We start from the raw sequence: 12,663 nt of genomic DNA on the forward strand, positions 1-12,663 counted from the left end.
ACAGAAACCAGGGAAAAGATGTGGCTTCATTTCATCACAAACAGGTTTATTTTATATCTCCTTTTGCTGCAGGAGTTGACTTGATTTTGTTGTTGGCCAAAGGGGTTATATTTTTTTAAATTGCTCTCAAGAAATGCAATCCATATTAAAGTCCTGTTACATGGTTATAATTTACATAACAGCTTTTATGGTGAAGAATAATGAAATATCATTAATATGCTCAGAGACTAGGTTGTAGGATTTAAAAGTATATTAATAGTTCCAGTCCTCTAATATCAAAATCCAAAGATTCCAGTGATACTGATACTTTAGTTTTACTTAAGAACCTGTTATGTGGCACAGCAAAAATGTTAATGTGTTGCTGGTTTTCACAGTCAGTTTTCTCATAACCAAATGAGCCAGATGGACTGAGCAACAACTTCTCCTACATTTATAAACTGTTTTTCCATCAGCACACAACTTTAAATACTCAGGTTTCTAGCTTATTTTTGATCCAATGGCCAATCTGCTGAGGGATTTTTGGGTACCATGGGTTTGGTGCTAGCCTTTACATCATCACATAGGTCTATATTTTACTATGGTAATAAAAAAAATTTACAGTGCTGCTGCTTCCAGTGATTTCTATCATCTCACAGACTCTGTTTTCTGAAGATCTGCAAGTCATATGGTAAAGTAAACATGTTCAGGTTCCATGGGAAAAAAAATATCCAGCTTTGTATTTTTGAGAAGAGCTGAAAAAAATTAAACCAGCTGCACTCTTGTAATCTCAGCCTTAAAAGCCAAAACTGAAAAAATGTAAAACCTTCTTTTTTTCCACACATAATCTTGGGGTTTTGATTCATGACTGTAGAATGCTTGAGTTTGGTGTTACTATAGTTAGAATCGACTAAAAGGAAGAGACGTCCACCCTTCCCCCGCAGCGGGCCAGCAGATGGGAGCTGGTCAACAACTTGAGTGCACTGAAAAATGTATTTTCCTCCTAAGCAGGTCAGCATTTTAGGCCAGTACCTGGATCTTGCCAAAAATTTTCAATGTAAGGAAGTCAAACGATTTTATCTGGAAGGCATAATTTCTATACCTTTCTTTTTTTTTTTGCATCACTAGTATATTTTTAAATACATGATGATATAGGCATATGTTAAGTGACTCAGTGTAGGGGAATTGGTTTAACTTAATAAAATCAAACTGGAAATAAAAGTATGAGCCCCATGGATCATCATATCCACTGTAATGCGATACATCCAAATATATTTATTTGATGTAGAATCTCATCTTACTCAACCGCTAAAGGATATCCTTCTTAAAAATATCTAAGCTAGCTAAGAAAAAACCCCATTCCAATTGTCAAATCAATACTGAACTGTCATTTTTCTTTTTACACAGGGCTCTGGGGTGATGAAAACTGTACTGTCTCTCTTCCCTGTATTTGTAAACGTAAATTTGCACGGAAAATAGAGAAAGAGATTCCGAAAGACCAGAACCAACAAGGAGCATGTCCCAAAGGCTGGTTGCGCTTTGGAATCAAAGTAAAACATTTTTTTCTGCTGTTTGATTATTCAAAATGCCTGCTATATTTATGACAGAAATTGCTCTTCTTAAGGATTATTCAGTATTTGAAGATTTTCTTCCTTTTTGAAAACAGGGCCCTTAGGTTTATAACTACTGACACAGTTATACAAAGGTTTACAGCTATTAAGTAGCTTTGCACACAGACGTTGTCTTAATAATGTGTCAAAAATTTTACTTTCATTTCAGGAATTGAATACTCATATATGCAAAAGCTATCTAAGTGTATGTGGGCACTTATTGTAAAAAGCCTGCTCCATCCTCTCTTTTCAACTTGTGACAACTCCAAGAGTCTGTTATGGTCTTAAAACAGATCTCTGGCCCCTTGTTGTACTAAGTGGATCCCTAAAGGCTGCCATCCTCTGAAAGATGCTGTTTCAAATACGGTTCATCAAAGACAATTATAAACCAAAGTCTATTTGCAATTGAAAGTTGAAAGGCAATTATTTCATCAGGCTTCTCGTAAATACATACGTTCCTTAATAGCAACACGCATTGAGGTGGCCGGATTTATCCCAGTGCTGAACTGCAGTGACTACAAGGATAAATTTAACCCAGATTGTGTTTGCCTTGAAACAACTGATTTGAATCCAAGCCTGATCACAGCTGAAAATTGATACCAAGCATGTTGGAGAGGTCCATTGCAGGACAGAAACTAATGATATATATAGTACTCAGTAACAGCATGTGAAATGTTTAGTGATCACTCTTAGTAATTGATAAATAGTTTTTAAACTGGAGAAAAAACAAAACAAGTATTTTATTTTTTTTTTTTTTGAAACAGTGCTTTTTGATACAAATTCCGAAGGATCCAGAGCATCTGAGAAACTGGTACTCTGCACAAGAGTTCTGCAGTAGCTATGATGGGTCACTTGCTTCTCTCGATGATGAACTGGAACAAGGTAGAGTACTGAAAATATTATTAAATAAATAAAATCTCATCTTTATTAGGATGATGTAGTAAAGTTTCACCTTGGGTACAGATTTAGGAAAAAAGATCGTTCAGATCCTATTCATGGTTCCACTGCTTTAAACAAATTAGTGTTTCTCTTTCCCAGTTTCCTAAAATGTAAAGATTCAAGTATTCACTGAGCTATATGACAGGTACGTTTTGAGGAGTAATTATTATTTCTTTTGTGCTTACTACCATGCATTAGAAATACAAAAAAATTATGGAATACTCATTTAAAAATTTGCTATGTAAAATTTCTACCTTATGAATGCAACATCACACTGTTATAAAAGCAATCTCGTTTTTATCCTTTAATAGTACTTAAAATCTGATCTATAGTATAGCATGTAAGCATAGTGCTAGGCTGGAACTGTCAGAGAAATAAATGCCAGCACATTTGGAAATATCCCTATTAATAAAAATCTGTGGTTGAATTTCATACATTTGGAAAACCACTTATTTGGAGGTGGGAGGGATCTCACTGGCTATCTTTAGTTGAGAAATTTTACTTTCAGCTAAAACTGAGAAAAGCTTTTTCAATGGCACCATACCCTGAACTAATACTTAAGTTGTTCAAGTGGCTGTGAACTTTTCTGGAAGACTTATTAGTTAATGGACTAGATCCTAACGCAACTGAAGTTAACCAATTTAACTGAATTTATAGTTAGATGATGCTGAAATGCCGCTCATGTTCTTACTTTCTAGTAAATATGTAACGTCACTGATTAGTAATTACATTTTTCAGTGTTTTAGTGTGTTGGAAGAGACTTCATCTATCCCTAAATGATTACCAGTTAATTATATTTTATTCCTGTTTCATCTTCCAGCTTTCATAACAATGAATCTATTTGGACGGAAAACGAGTGTTTGGATAGGTTTCCAGAGTGACGATTACGAAAAATGGGTGAATGAAAATCCTCCAATGTATGCCAACTGGTCTCCAGTTGAAGTAGTGCATGTGAGTATTTCCAGGGGGTTTAAGGACAGTGGGAAGTTGTTTTATCCATAAAAATCATGATTGCCACGAAGACAAGGCCTAACTTGTTACAGCAACTCAGATTTCTCTTAATTTTTGCAACTTCAGACAACTGTGGGCACAGATTTATGGGGACAACTAGAGGTAGCAAAAAAGGCACTATTGAAACAGTTATTTACATAGTTTGTGGCTGTAGTCACATTATCTTGCAATTGCTTTTAAGCACCAAAGTTTGAATTACATGATTAGTATCATATGCTGTGTCTGAGAATAAGATTATGAATATAATAGGAATAATAGGAGTAATTCCTTATAAGGAATAAGATTATGAATTTTGTATTTTAATATACTGGTTTACACCATGTTAGTCCATATTGGGCTTAGCATTTTAGTTTGTTCAGAGAAAGCTTGTGACTTTTTTATTATGAGGTTATTGTTTCAAATTGTATTTATGGGAGTGTTCATTGCTCTACCTAAATATTTGTGATAGTGACTTTCAGATAATTATTCTTCTAAATTTAATGTAATAATTATGTATTGGTTTTACACACTGTGTTTTTTTAAATTAATATAAGGTTCTGTGTTGATTGCAGAGACAGCGTTATAGCAGTGTAAACATTGAAGAACAGCTTCCACTATGTACATTGGTATCAAATAACCCTAATTTTTATTTTACGGGAAAATGGTACTTAGAAAACTGTCAGAAAAATTATGGGTTTATCTGCCAAAAGACTCAGGGTAAGGTTTTGTTTTGCTTTGCTTCTGTTCTCTTTTCTTGTTATATTGAATTCATCTTACTTTATTTTCATCTAGAAGCAGCTTATTATAGGTGTCTATAAAACCAGGAACATAAAAGATTTCTAAGACAGTTTGATATTTAGACAGACCAGCTCTGCACTATTTAATAAATCAACAGGTGTGATGTACAAGTAATTGCTAAAAGAATGTTCTGTTATTAAGTTTTCTTCCTAACCTTGATCTTTCTGTTGTGTATCTTAGAATCAGGAATAGAGACAAAATACCATGTTTTCTGTCATGGCAGCAGTGTAACTGCATGAAATTACGAAAGGCAAAACGGAGGGCAATTTTGACGAAAATATGATTTTTTTAAATTTTTTTAAATTATTTTTTTTGAGGGATAGGTGGGACTTGCAATATTAGATCAGAATAGACTCTAGAAAATGTATTTCTGTGAATGGTGTGGACCGACTAGCCGATCAAATAGAGTTTAGCTTTTCTTTTCACGCTTCTCTAATTCTGTTACCATAACGTTCACCTGCCAGAAGCATGAAGCTCTTGCGGGGAACATGCGTTCGGTTTCCTCAAGCCCCATTCCGGCCTTGCCTCTCAGGCTGGGAGCTGCTGGCTTCCCCAGGGCACTGGGGCAGCTGTGGAGCCCCATCCCGGGGGCTGCTGCGGCCCTGCCAGCGGAAAGCTGCCAGAGCGTGTCACCAAAATAGATCATCAGCAAATTATTAACCCTAAAGCATAGGCTGGGCTGTAACAGGAGCCTGTAAGGAGTGTCCTTGGGTGCTGTACTTTCTGCGGAGGTGGTTTTATATGGCTCAACTTCATGTATCACCTCTTAGTTAAGCCCTGGGCCTAGAGGGACAATCCTCTCCTGCTGGCTGCCTGGGAGGTGAGGGAAAGTGAGTCGAGAAGTAGAATTAACAAATACAAGCTTTGGGCAGTGCTCACATGTGGCCCTAGCAAACCATAGCAGTATTTGACATTCTTTATTGTGAGCTACAGTTGTGGGGAGCGCTGGAGTAATCCTGCACGTAGTGTAGAGAAAAATAAATAAATGCATTTTCCTGCTGGTTTGTTTCATTTATCTCCCAAATACTTGTATTTTAACCCCTTGCTGCTGCTTCAGACAGACTGAAAAGGCATTAAAAGGCAGGAAGGAAAACAGTTGCCTTAGGGTGGCCAGGCCGCAGGGTGCCCCGGGGGAATTGGGGCTGTGGTGGGTGCTCAGGACCCTCCTGACATTTCCTGGCCGGGTGAATGTGAGAGTGGCCCATGGGTCCCGGTCGAAGCGCGGTGGGGATGGGGGGAACAGGCTGTGCCCCAGGCTCAGTGCTGCCCACCTACCCCATGCACAGCAGAATGCTCCTGGGGGTGAAGGGACCAGTCCTGCCTCCCCAGTGTGACACCCGCAGCACTCTCCCAAACCATCAGGCAGTTCAGCTTGCTAATAAAGCAGAAAACTTTCCTGCCTCTTCCCCTCCCCCTGCCCTTTTATTTTTTTCGTCCTAATTGATGTCATGTTGTGCAGCTTTTCCAGGCTGCGTCGGCTCAGTGCGAGGTCAGGCAAATACCAGACCTGTGCATGGGAATACACAGCTGGAAGATCAGAAAACCAAGGAAGGGAGAAGTGAGACAGCCTCTTCTTGGTGGTAGTGAACTGCTAAATTGTCTCAAATGTCCAAACAAATGTGTCGGTTCCTGGAAAGACGAGATGGTGCTTTGCTTCTGCCATCCTGTCCACATCCTACCTCCCCTTTTTTGAATTATTTTCTGTAGGAGACTAAAATGAAATCAACCAGCAGGAGATCTGAACTGGGCTCTGATCTCTTAGTGATGCTTGAGTTAGGATTGTGTCAGTATTTTACTGCATTTCCTGCCTTTTTTTAAGCAGTGACACGCATTGAAATCTGGAACAAAATACAGAGTGCTTCAGTTAGCTCAAGAGCAGAACTTTTTCTTGCTTAGAAACTTCTAATTTTAAATTATTTGTGAATGACAAATAATAAATTAATTTACTATTTTAAGGTGCTTGTTAACACCCCTCCTCTCTTAGTCATAAAGGGAACCAAGTCTAAACACACTCCACCTCGTAGCAAATTAACCACTTCATTTTGAAATCACGGAGAAGTTTTACAGACAGAACTAATTAATCCAGACTGACAAACTGGATTAGAACTGAGGCATTGCTTTATTTTAATAGTCTTGTTTAAAGTATGCTGTGGGCAATCATACACATCAGCACAGGCATTTGTCTCCTGTAGAAAAACGAGCACAGCAGCATCACAGACTGGGCTGGGGTGGAGATGATCTCTATCTCTTGGGTTTTTTTTCTCATAGGAGACTCTCTCTATTTCTTAAATCTCAAAAGTCTGCTGCTTCCTTTCATTTTTTTGGCTGTTGCTGTGTTGGTTTATCATCAAAAAGAGATTTAAGACTTCGTGCACAGAGGATTTCTCTTTAAGTGCCAGTACTGTGATCTTCCCTACATTGGCTCATGGATAGTAAAGATGAGCTCTAGAACTCCCAAGCACACACTTGTACCATGACCCACAGTTTGTCATCCTCTCACTTGTGCCGGTACAATCATTTGTGAGGCCTGGTTTTGTGCTGTAAACTGATCTTGGAAATTATTAAAAATAACGAGCCAAAAAGGGGTAATCTAAATTACATGCAAAGTATCTGGGATAAGAGCACTCTGCAGCCCACTGCTCTTGGACATTTGGGATATGCCCAGATCCCAGGTGATTTCTTACTGACCTTCAAAGATCCAGTCAGTGGAACAAACTCCATCCAAGTTTTATTTTGTTATACCTTGAATCATGCACTCCTGTGATGAGTTTTGTGCTGTGATGGAATTTGAGATACTGTTCTAGTAGTCATCATCTTTTTCTTTTTCTTTTGAAAGTTCATAGTGCTTTCCTGAAACCAAGGAATTTGCAATTTTTAGATTTGTTTTTAAGGATAGTTCTGATTTTTTACGAACTCTTCTACTATATTCAAGCTGTCTGTTTTTAAAAATAAATAAATTCTTTCTTTCTGTTTATAACAGACACATCCATACATGTCATCAATGCATCTGAAACATACCCTGTGCCAGATACTTTAGAATATGGAAACAGAAGGTATAAACTAATACGTGGGAATTTTACATGGTCTTCGGCTTTAAAAACCTGCATGGCAAACGGCGCGGAGTTGGTCAGTATTACAGACCAGTATCACCAAGCTTTCCTCACGGTCATCATGAATCGGCTGGGATACAACCACTGGATCGGGCTGTTCACTTCGGATGTACGTAGTGGGCTCCCTGGCTATGAGTATGATGTTGCAGAGGAGCTTTTCCAGTAACAAGCTAATGAGCTGTGTCACTCGTTTTAAGCCACAGGAAGTTTGCCTCTGAAATGAAACCCTGGAAAGCTTGAGCCCTGATAATTTTTTTTGCAACGTAATGTATAAGTCTAATGAGAGCCAGTTTGGTGCAATGACTACTGAAAACTAAAACCCATAGAAAACATTTAAAAACACACAAAAAATCTCTCGTAGTGTCAACACTGAAATGATGTTGTTTCATTTTTAGTTGCTCAAAGGCCCAAATAACCATTTGCTGAAAACAGCAGGTTAGATGTAGTTTGTGGTCTCCCAGAAGTAAATTGGGAGGATCCTTGGATCTGCCTTTTGTAGATCCTTCTGGATCTACCCAACCTTCAGAAAAGTAAAAGACATTCTGTAATACCTGGTGAGGATACCACCAGAAGAAGATGAACTTGTATGGTGCTAAAGCATATCAGAAAGATAATCTGAACTTTGTTTTGGCAGAATGGGCTTAACTTTGAATGGTCAGATGGTACTAGGTCTTTGTTTACCTTCTGGGAAGACGACGAGTCCCAGGCCTTTGGCAGCTGCGTTTACATTGATACTTCAGGGCACTGGAGAAGTGCTAACTGCGAACGACTTCTGCAAGGAGCAGTTTGCCACGTGCCACCTAGTAAGTTGGAGTTAAATTTTATATTAAATCTTTGCAGCTGCAAATGTGTGTATTGACAGTGGAAGTATATGAAATTAAACTAATTGGCTTGAGGTTAAGCAATGATGATAGTATTATTCAAAAGTGAAGTGTATTTCCGGCGTTTCTTTGCTGTATCTCCTATTTGTGAAACCATTTTTTCCCATAAAATATTGGCGATCAGGTCTGGTCCACAGGAGAATGGAAAGAGAACTTTCATAATAGAAAAGAAACAGGAAAATTACTTACCCTTTCTCTTCAGTGAACACTATATTATCTGTAAAAAATTACGATTGCTAATAACCTAGCCCAGATGGAAATAAATTCAGTTTACTACAATTAACTGTGGGGTGGGAGAAGGGAAGCACTTAGAACAAAGTGAAAAATTAGAGCCATATCTTCACTGATTACACATTAAAAATTTTGCAACTTTTTTTGTAAAGATACGAGTATTTTCGTGTATCCTGAAATATGTTGTGTTTCCTGCAATGCACTGTCAGTTACCTGGGCTTCATTCAATTCCAGAATTCAGGTCTGGATCTCCATTCAGTCCAGGACTACAGAATCTTTGGCAGCATCCAGTTCTCAAAATAGTTCCTGTTTGGTGGTATTGATCACCAGGGGTTCATCTACAGCATACTATAGATTCTGGATCTGTTGAGAACAAAGCTGCTTTGGAATCCTTCAAAACAAAAAATATTCTTTAGCATGGTTTTTGTAACGAAGCTGACTAATTTTCTAATTTGTTTGTCAAGTTATGTAATCATACGTAGCCGAAGATTCACTTAATTTTTAAAAAATGTGTTTTGTAGCAAAGTAGGAGGCATGTGAGACTGTAGGTAACGTAGCTGAATCTACAGCACTGCCAAAAAGTGATGCTGCGTATGCATATTGCAAAGTGAGCTTGTAGAGTTGCCCTGAGTCAGAGGGACTCTGCTGCAGCACGTTGCATGCCAGAGAGGCTGGCTGCTCTTTACCGATGAGAAACCCTCCTCTGTGCCACGGTATTTGGCATAAGCTATCTTTGTGGTTTAGTGGAAAGAAGCTCTACAGTCCTTGGAAATCCCCAGCCTTCTGGGAGATGCTGGGCAGCCCACAGTGCCCTGATGTGCCTGTAGTTTGCTCCTAACTCCCTCAGCACATCAGTACCAGTTAGATTGTCCTGATATTGCTGTTGCAATCCAGCAAGGTTTTTGATCAGTAATTAAACCAGCTTTGCTCTTTGAATACAGGTACGTACAACCAGTAGATTTTCGCTTTGAAAAATAGAGGCATAACGTAATAACATGCTTATTAGCATTACTCCAAAACAGCCTGTGGGATGTTATATTAATGTGTATGTTGTTGTGCCAATAAAGCTGTGCTGTTATTTCTATCACAGAAAAGAAACTCACTGCCTATAAAGGCTTATGTTCAGAAAAAAATGTTCCCTGGATCAAATTCAAAAACAGTTGCTACAGCTTTTCCACAGTTCTGCAGGGCACAAGTTTTGATACTGCATATGAAGTCTGCAAAAATCAAGGTAAGTGATTATTTTGTAGCTACAAAATGTCATTGTGATATCTTAAAAAAATACGTATTTTCTGAAATTACTGAAATCATGGCATGTGTTTTCTCTAGTTCAAGATGACGGTAGTGGAGTCCATAAGCCAACTATGAAATTGGAGGCAACATACATCAAAAAAATGTTCCTTTACGTGTGAAAATACTGATTTCTGGAATAGCACATAAAGTGAATTTTTTAAGCATCAAACTTGTTTTAAAATCATGTGGGAACAGTTTTATATCAGCCAGAGCATTTTCACATTAATTGCAAATTTAAGAACTTGTAATGTATAACCAGACTTTTCAAGCTTTTCCATTAAGACTCGTAATACTAACTTTTTGAAATGCAGTGTTACATTTTAATGGCATGGATTGTTTGAAAATTTTTTCTGTGTTTAATTTGAAGGATCAAATCTCCTAACTATTCAAGATGAAGATGAAAATGCCTTCATTTTAGAAGAATTGCACAGTTTTGGTTATTCTGTGCAAATGGTTTGGTTGAACATCCTGCTTGTTAAAGAGAGTAAGTTTTGGGTGGAAGAGAACTGCATGTAAGAATCTGGTTTTGGTTATTTTACTACTCATGTAACCATCTTCCAAAATACTGTTTATCTTTTGAGACTTTTTTTGACTGCTTATTACCTGTTTATGAGGTAGTAAAACCAGTCAAGCTTTCTGTAATTGATATTTATTAGTATTCTGAATACTCAATATGCGTGCATGTGAATGCCTTTATTTTCTTAAAGAAGCATTACAGGCTGTCTTCTGTGTCAACTACATACGATGTTTTTAAATCCTTCGAGGAAAAAAAAAAGTAATATAGTGGCTAAACAGACAATCCTGACATTCCATAATAGAATATTTTTTTTATGTGAGGATAAGTCCAACTGAAACAGAGATATTTATCTAAATAGTATGGTATTTTATGATGATTTATAACTTCTGCCCTTAGATGAGACAATCTCCTGGTTTGATGGTTCTCCCTTAAATTATTCTAACTGGGGCATCAGGGAGCCTGAATTTGATAATCTCAAAGGGAATTTCTGTATCAGCCTGAGGACTACAGATGGAGTCTGGCAATTATCTCCATGCAGAGAAAAAAGGGGATTTGTATGTAAAATGGATGCAGGTATGTGCTTCTGTACAAGAAGGCAGTTGTGTCCTGATAACCATTGTTTTACAAATTCCTTGTTGCTTACTTACTTGCTCTTCGTTTTCATTTAAATAATTCTATCGTTTGGTATTAGAAAAAATACCTGTAAAAAACCCAACCAGCCAGGGTAACCTCCTTTTGAGGAACCTGGGCAGCCGTTGTGTTATTGTCAACTGCAGTAGACTTTCTGTTGTATGAGTGAGCCATGTGCAGGGCATCAGGCTGACCTCCACAGACCTTGTAGGACAGCAGCCCGGGAGAGCTGCACAGACACCGCGTCAGTAGGAACATGGGTCTGTGAGAAAGCTGAAGTGTTTCCAGAGCCCACCCAAAATGCCTGAGTCACTCTTGGACCCAATAGCTAGAAGAATCGACCGCTGCACGGTTCTGCTCGTGCATTTGTACTTTAAATTAAAGTGGATCGATATTGCTGCTCATCCTTGCACAAATACCAATTAATATATTCAGCCAAATTTAAGGGATTTTAGATAACAGATTAGATAATGTTTAACTTGGCCAGTTGGAATCCCATTGACATGAGTCAAATTAAACAAAGAACAGCCTGCTCTTATATGGCTTTAGATAGAGTGTCTTCTCAGTATCAGTTTTACAGTGAGTATATATAGTAACTTTTGTGAGTTCTGTGGGTAATTTTCTGACAGTTCTGGATTCTATTTCAGATATTGATGCAACAGAACCCTCGGAAAAAGGTAAGTTTCTTCTGTACTTTCTTAATTTTTTTTATAAGGAGTAATAACACATTTTTAGCCAATATTTTGTGAAGTAACATTTCTCACTGTTAAACGTGTAATTTAAAATACGTGATGTATAAGGAGTAATAATATGTTTTCCATGAAACATCTATATGTTTATATTTACAATTATCTATAATTATAGCTGTATTTGCTTAATAACAATTTCTGTCATTCCCTTTCAGCATCATACCGTGGGCTTGTAGCTCTGGCTGTTCTCATGACGTTGGCGATGCTAGCTGCCATTTCCCTTTTTCTGTGGTGGCTGTACAAGCAGAATAACCGATTCTTCCGCAGGATACTGTGGGTCAGAAATGCCTATTTGCCACAGATTAACACTGACGTTCCTGCTTTGGAAGAAAGCATCCTCATTTCTGATTTTGAGAGAAGTGACAACAATTAATTGATCAGTAGCAAGCAGTCACGTCTTCCATGTGAAACTCCATGATCTACAGTGGTTTTCTCCTTCTCGGGAGCCTCCCAGGGTACCAATATCCAGAGACACCCTCGCAGCCATCAGTATGAACGCCGTCGGCGCTCCCTACCTTGGAGAGCTTTTGCTTTGTGGCAGGATGAGGTGAAGATGCATGGCAGAACCGCGGGGAAATTGACTCCTCTGGGATAAACCAGGAACCGAAAATACTCCCACACCATAAACCTCCGCCCGCTCACATGGAGCAGTCATGTCAAAGGCCCCAGAGCAGTGTGCCTTTTCATGCAACTTTTTCCTTTGGGAACATTTGGGCTTTTGTATTTTGTTTTTATGCATCACAGAAGCCGCTCGTGAGCCAGCATTAAAATTTGGCCTTGAATTTAGGAACTCTGAAACATATTCCAGGCATTATGGGGTAGATTTTTTTTTCTTAATAGCCATTCCTTCTGCAAAATGAACAGTTATTTTTCAGACAGTGGATTCTTGCCAGGAGGATTTCCAAGCTTGCAGAGAGATGAAGTCACTTTTGACTTGTG

The 12,663-nt window shown here is 38.3% G+C and overlaps 1 protein-coding gene across 1 annotated transcript in view; it reads left to right on the plus strand.

Moving 5' to 3' along the window:
• Positions 1–12,097, plus strand: part of PLA2R1 (phospholipase A2 receptor 1, 180kDa) — a 37,860-nt gene extending 25,763 nt beyond the window's left edge. Inside the window, exons 18-29 of the mRNA XM_009697942.1 lie at positions 1–44; positions 1,384–1,526; positions 2,351–2,468; positions 3,346–3,476; positions 4,088–4,232; positions 7,294–7,532; positions 8,058–8,226; positions 9,626–9,766; positions 10,196–10,312; positions 10,742–10,918; positions 11,623–11,652; positions 11,880–12,097. The exon at positions 1–44 is cut by the window's left edge and continues 84 nt beyond it. Of these exons, the coding sequence (XP_009696244.1) occupies positions 1–44; positions 1,384–1,526; positions 2,351–2,468; positions 3,346–3,476; positions 4,088–4,232; positions 7,294–7,532; positions 8,058–8,226; positions 9,626–9,766; positions 10,196–10,312; positions 10,742–10,918; positions 11,623–11,652; positions 11,880–12,097 (1,672 nt within the window). The remainder of the gene's footprint in view (positions 45–1,383; positions 1,527–2,350; positions 2,469–3,345; positions 3,477–4,087; positions 4,233–7,293; positions 7,533–8,057; positions 8,227–9,625; positions 9,767–10,195; positions 10,313–10,741; positions 10,919–11,622; positions 11,653–11,879) is intronic.
• Positions 12,098–12,663: the final 566 nt, after the last annotated feature.

The sequence above is a fragment of the Cariama cristata genome, unplaced genomic scaffold, assembly GCF_000690535.1.
Source record: "Cariama cristata isolate BGI_N322 unplaced genomic scaffold, ASM69053v1 scaffold30413, whole genome shotgun sequence".
Lineage (NCBI taxonomy): Eukaryota > Metazoa > Chordata > Aves > Cariamiformes > Cariamidae > Cariama > Cariama cristata.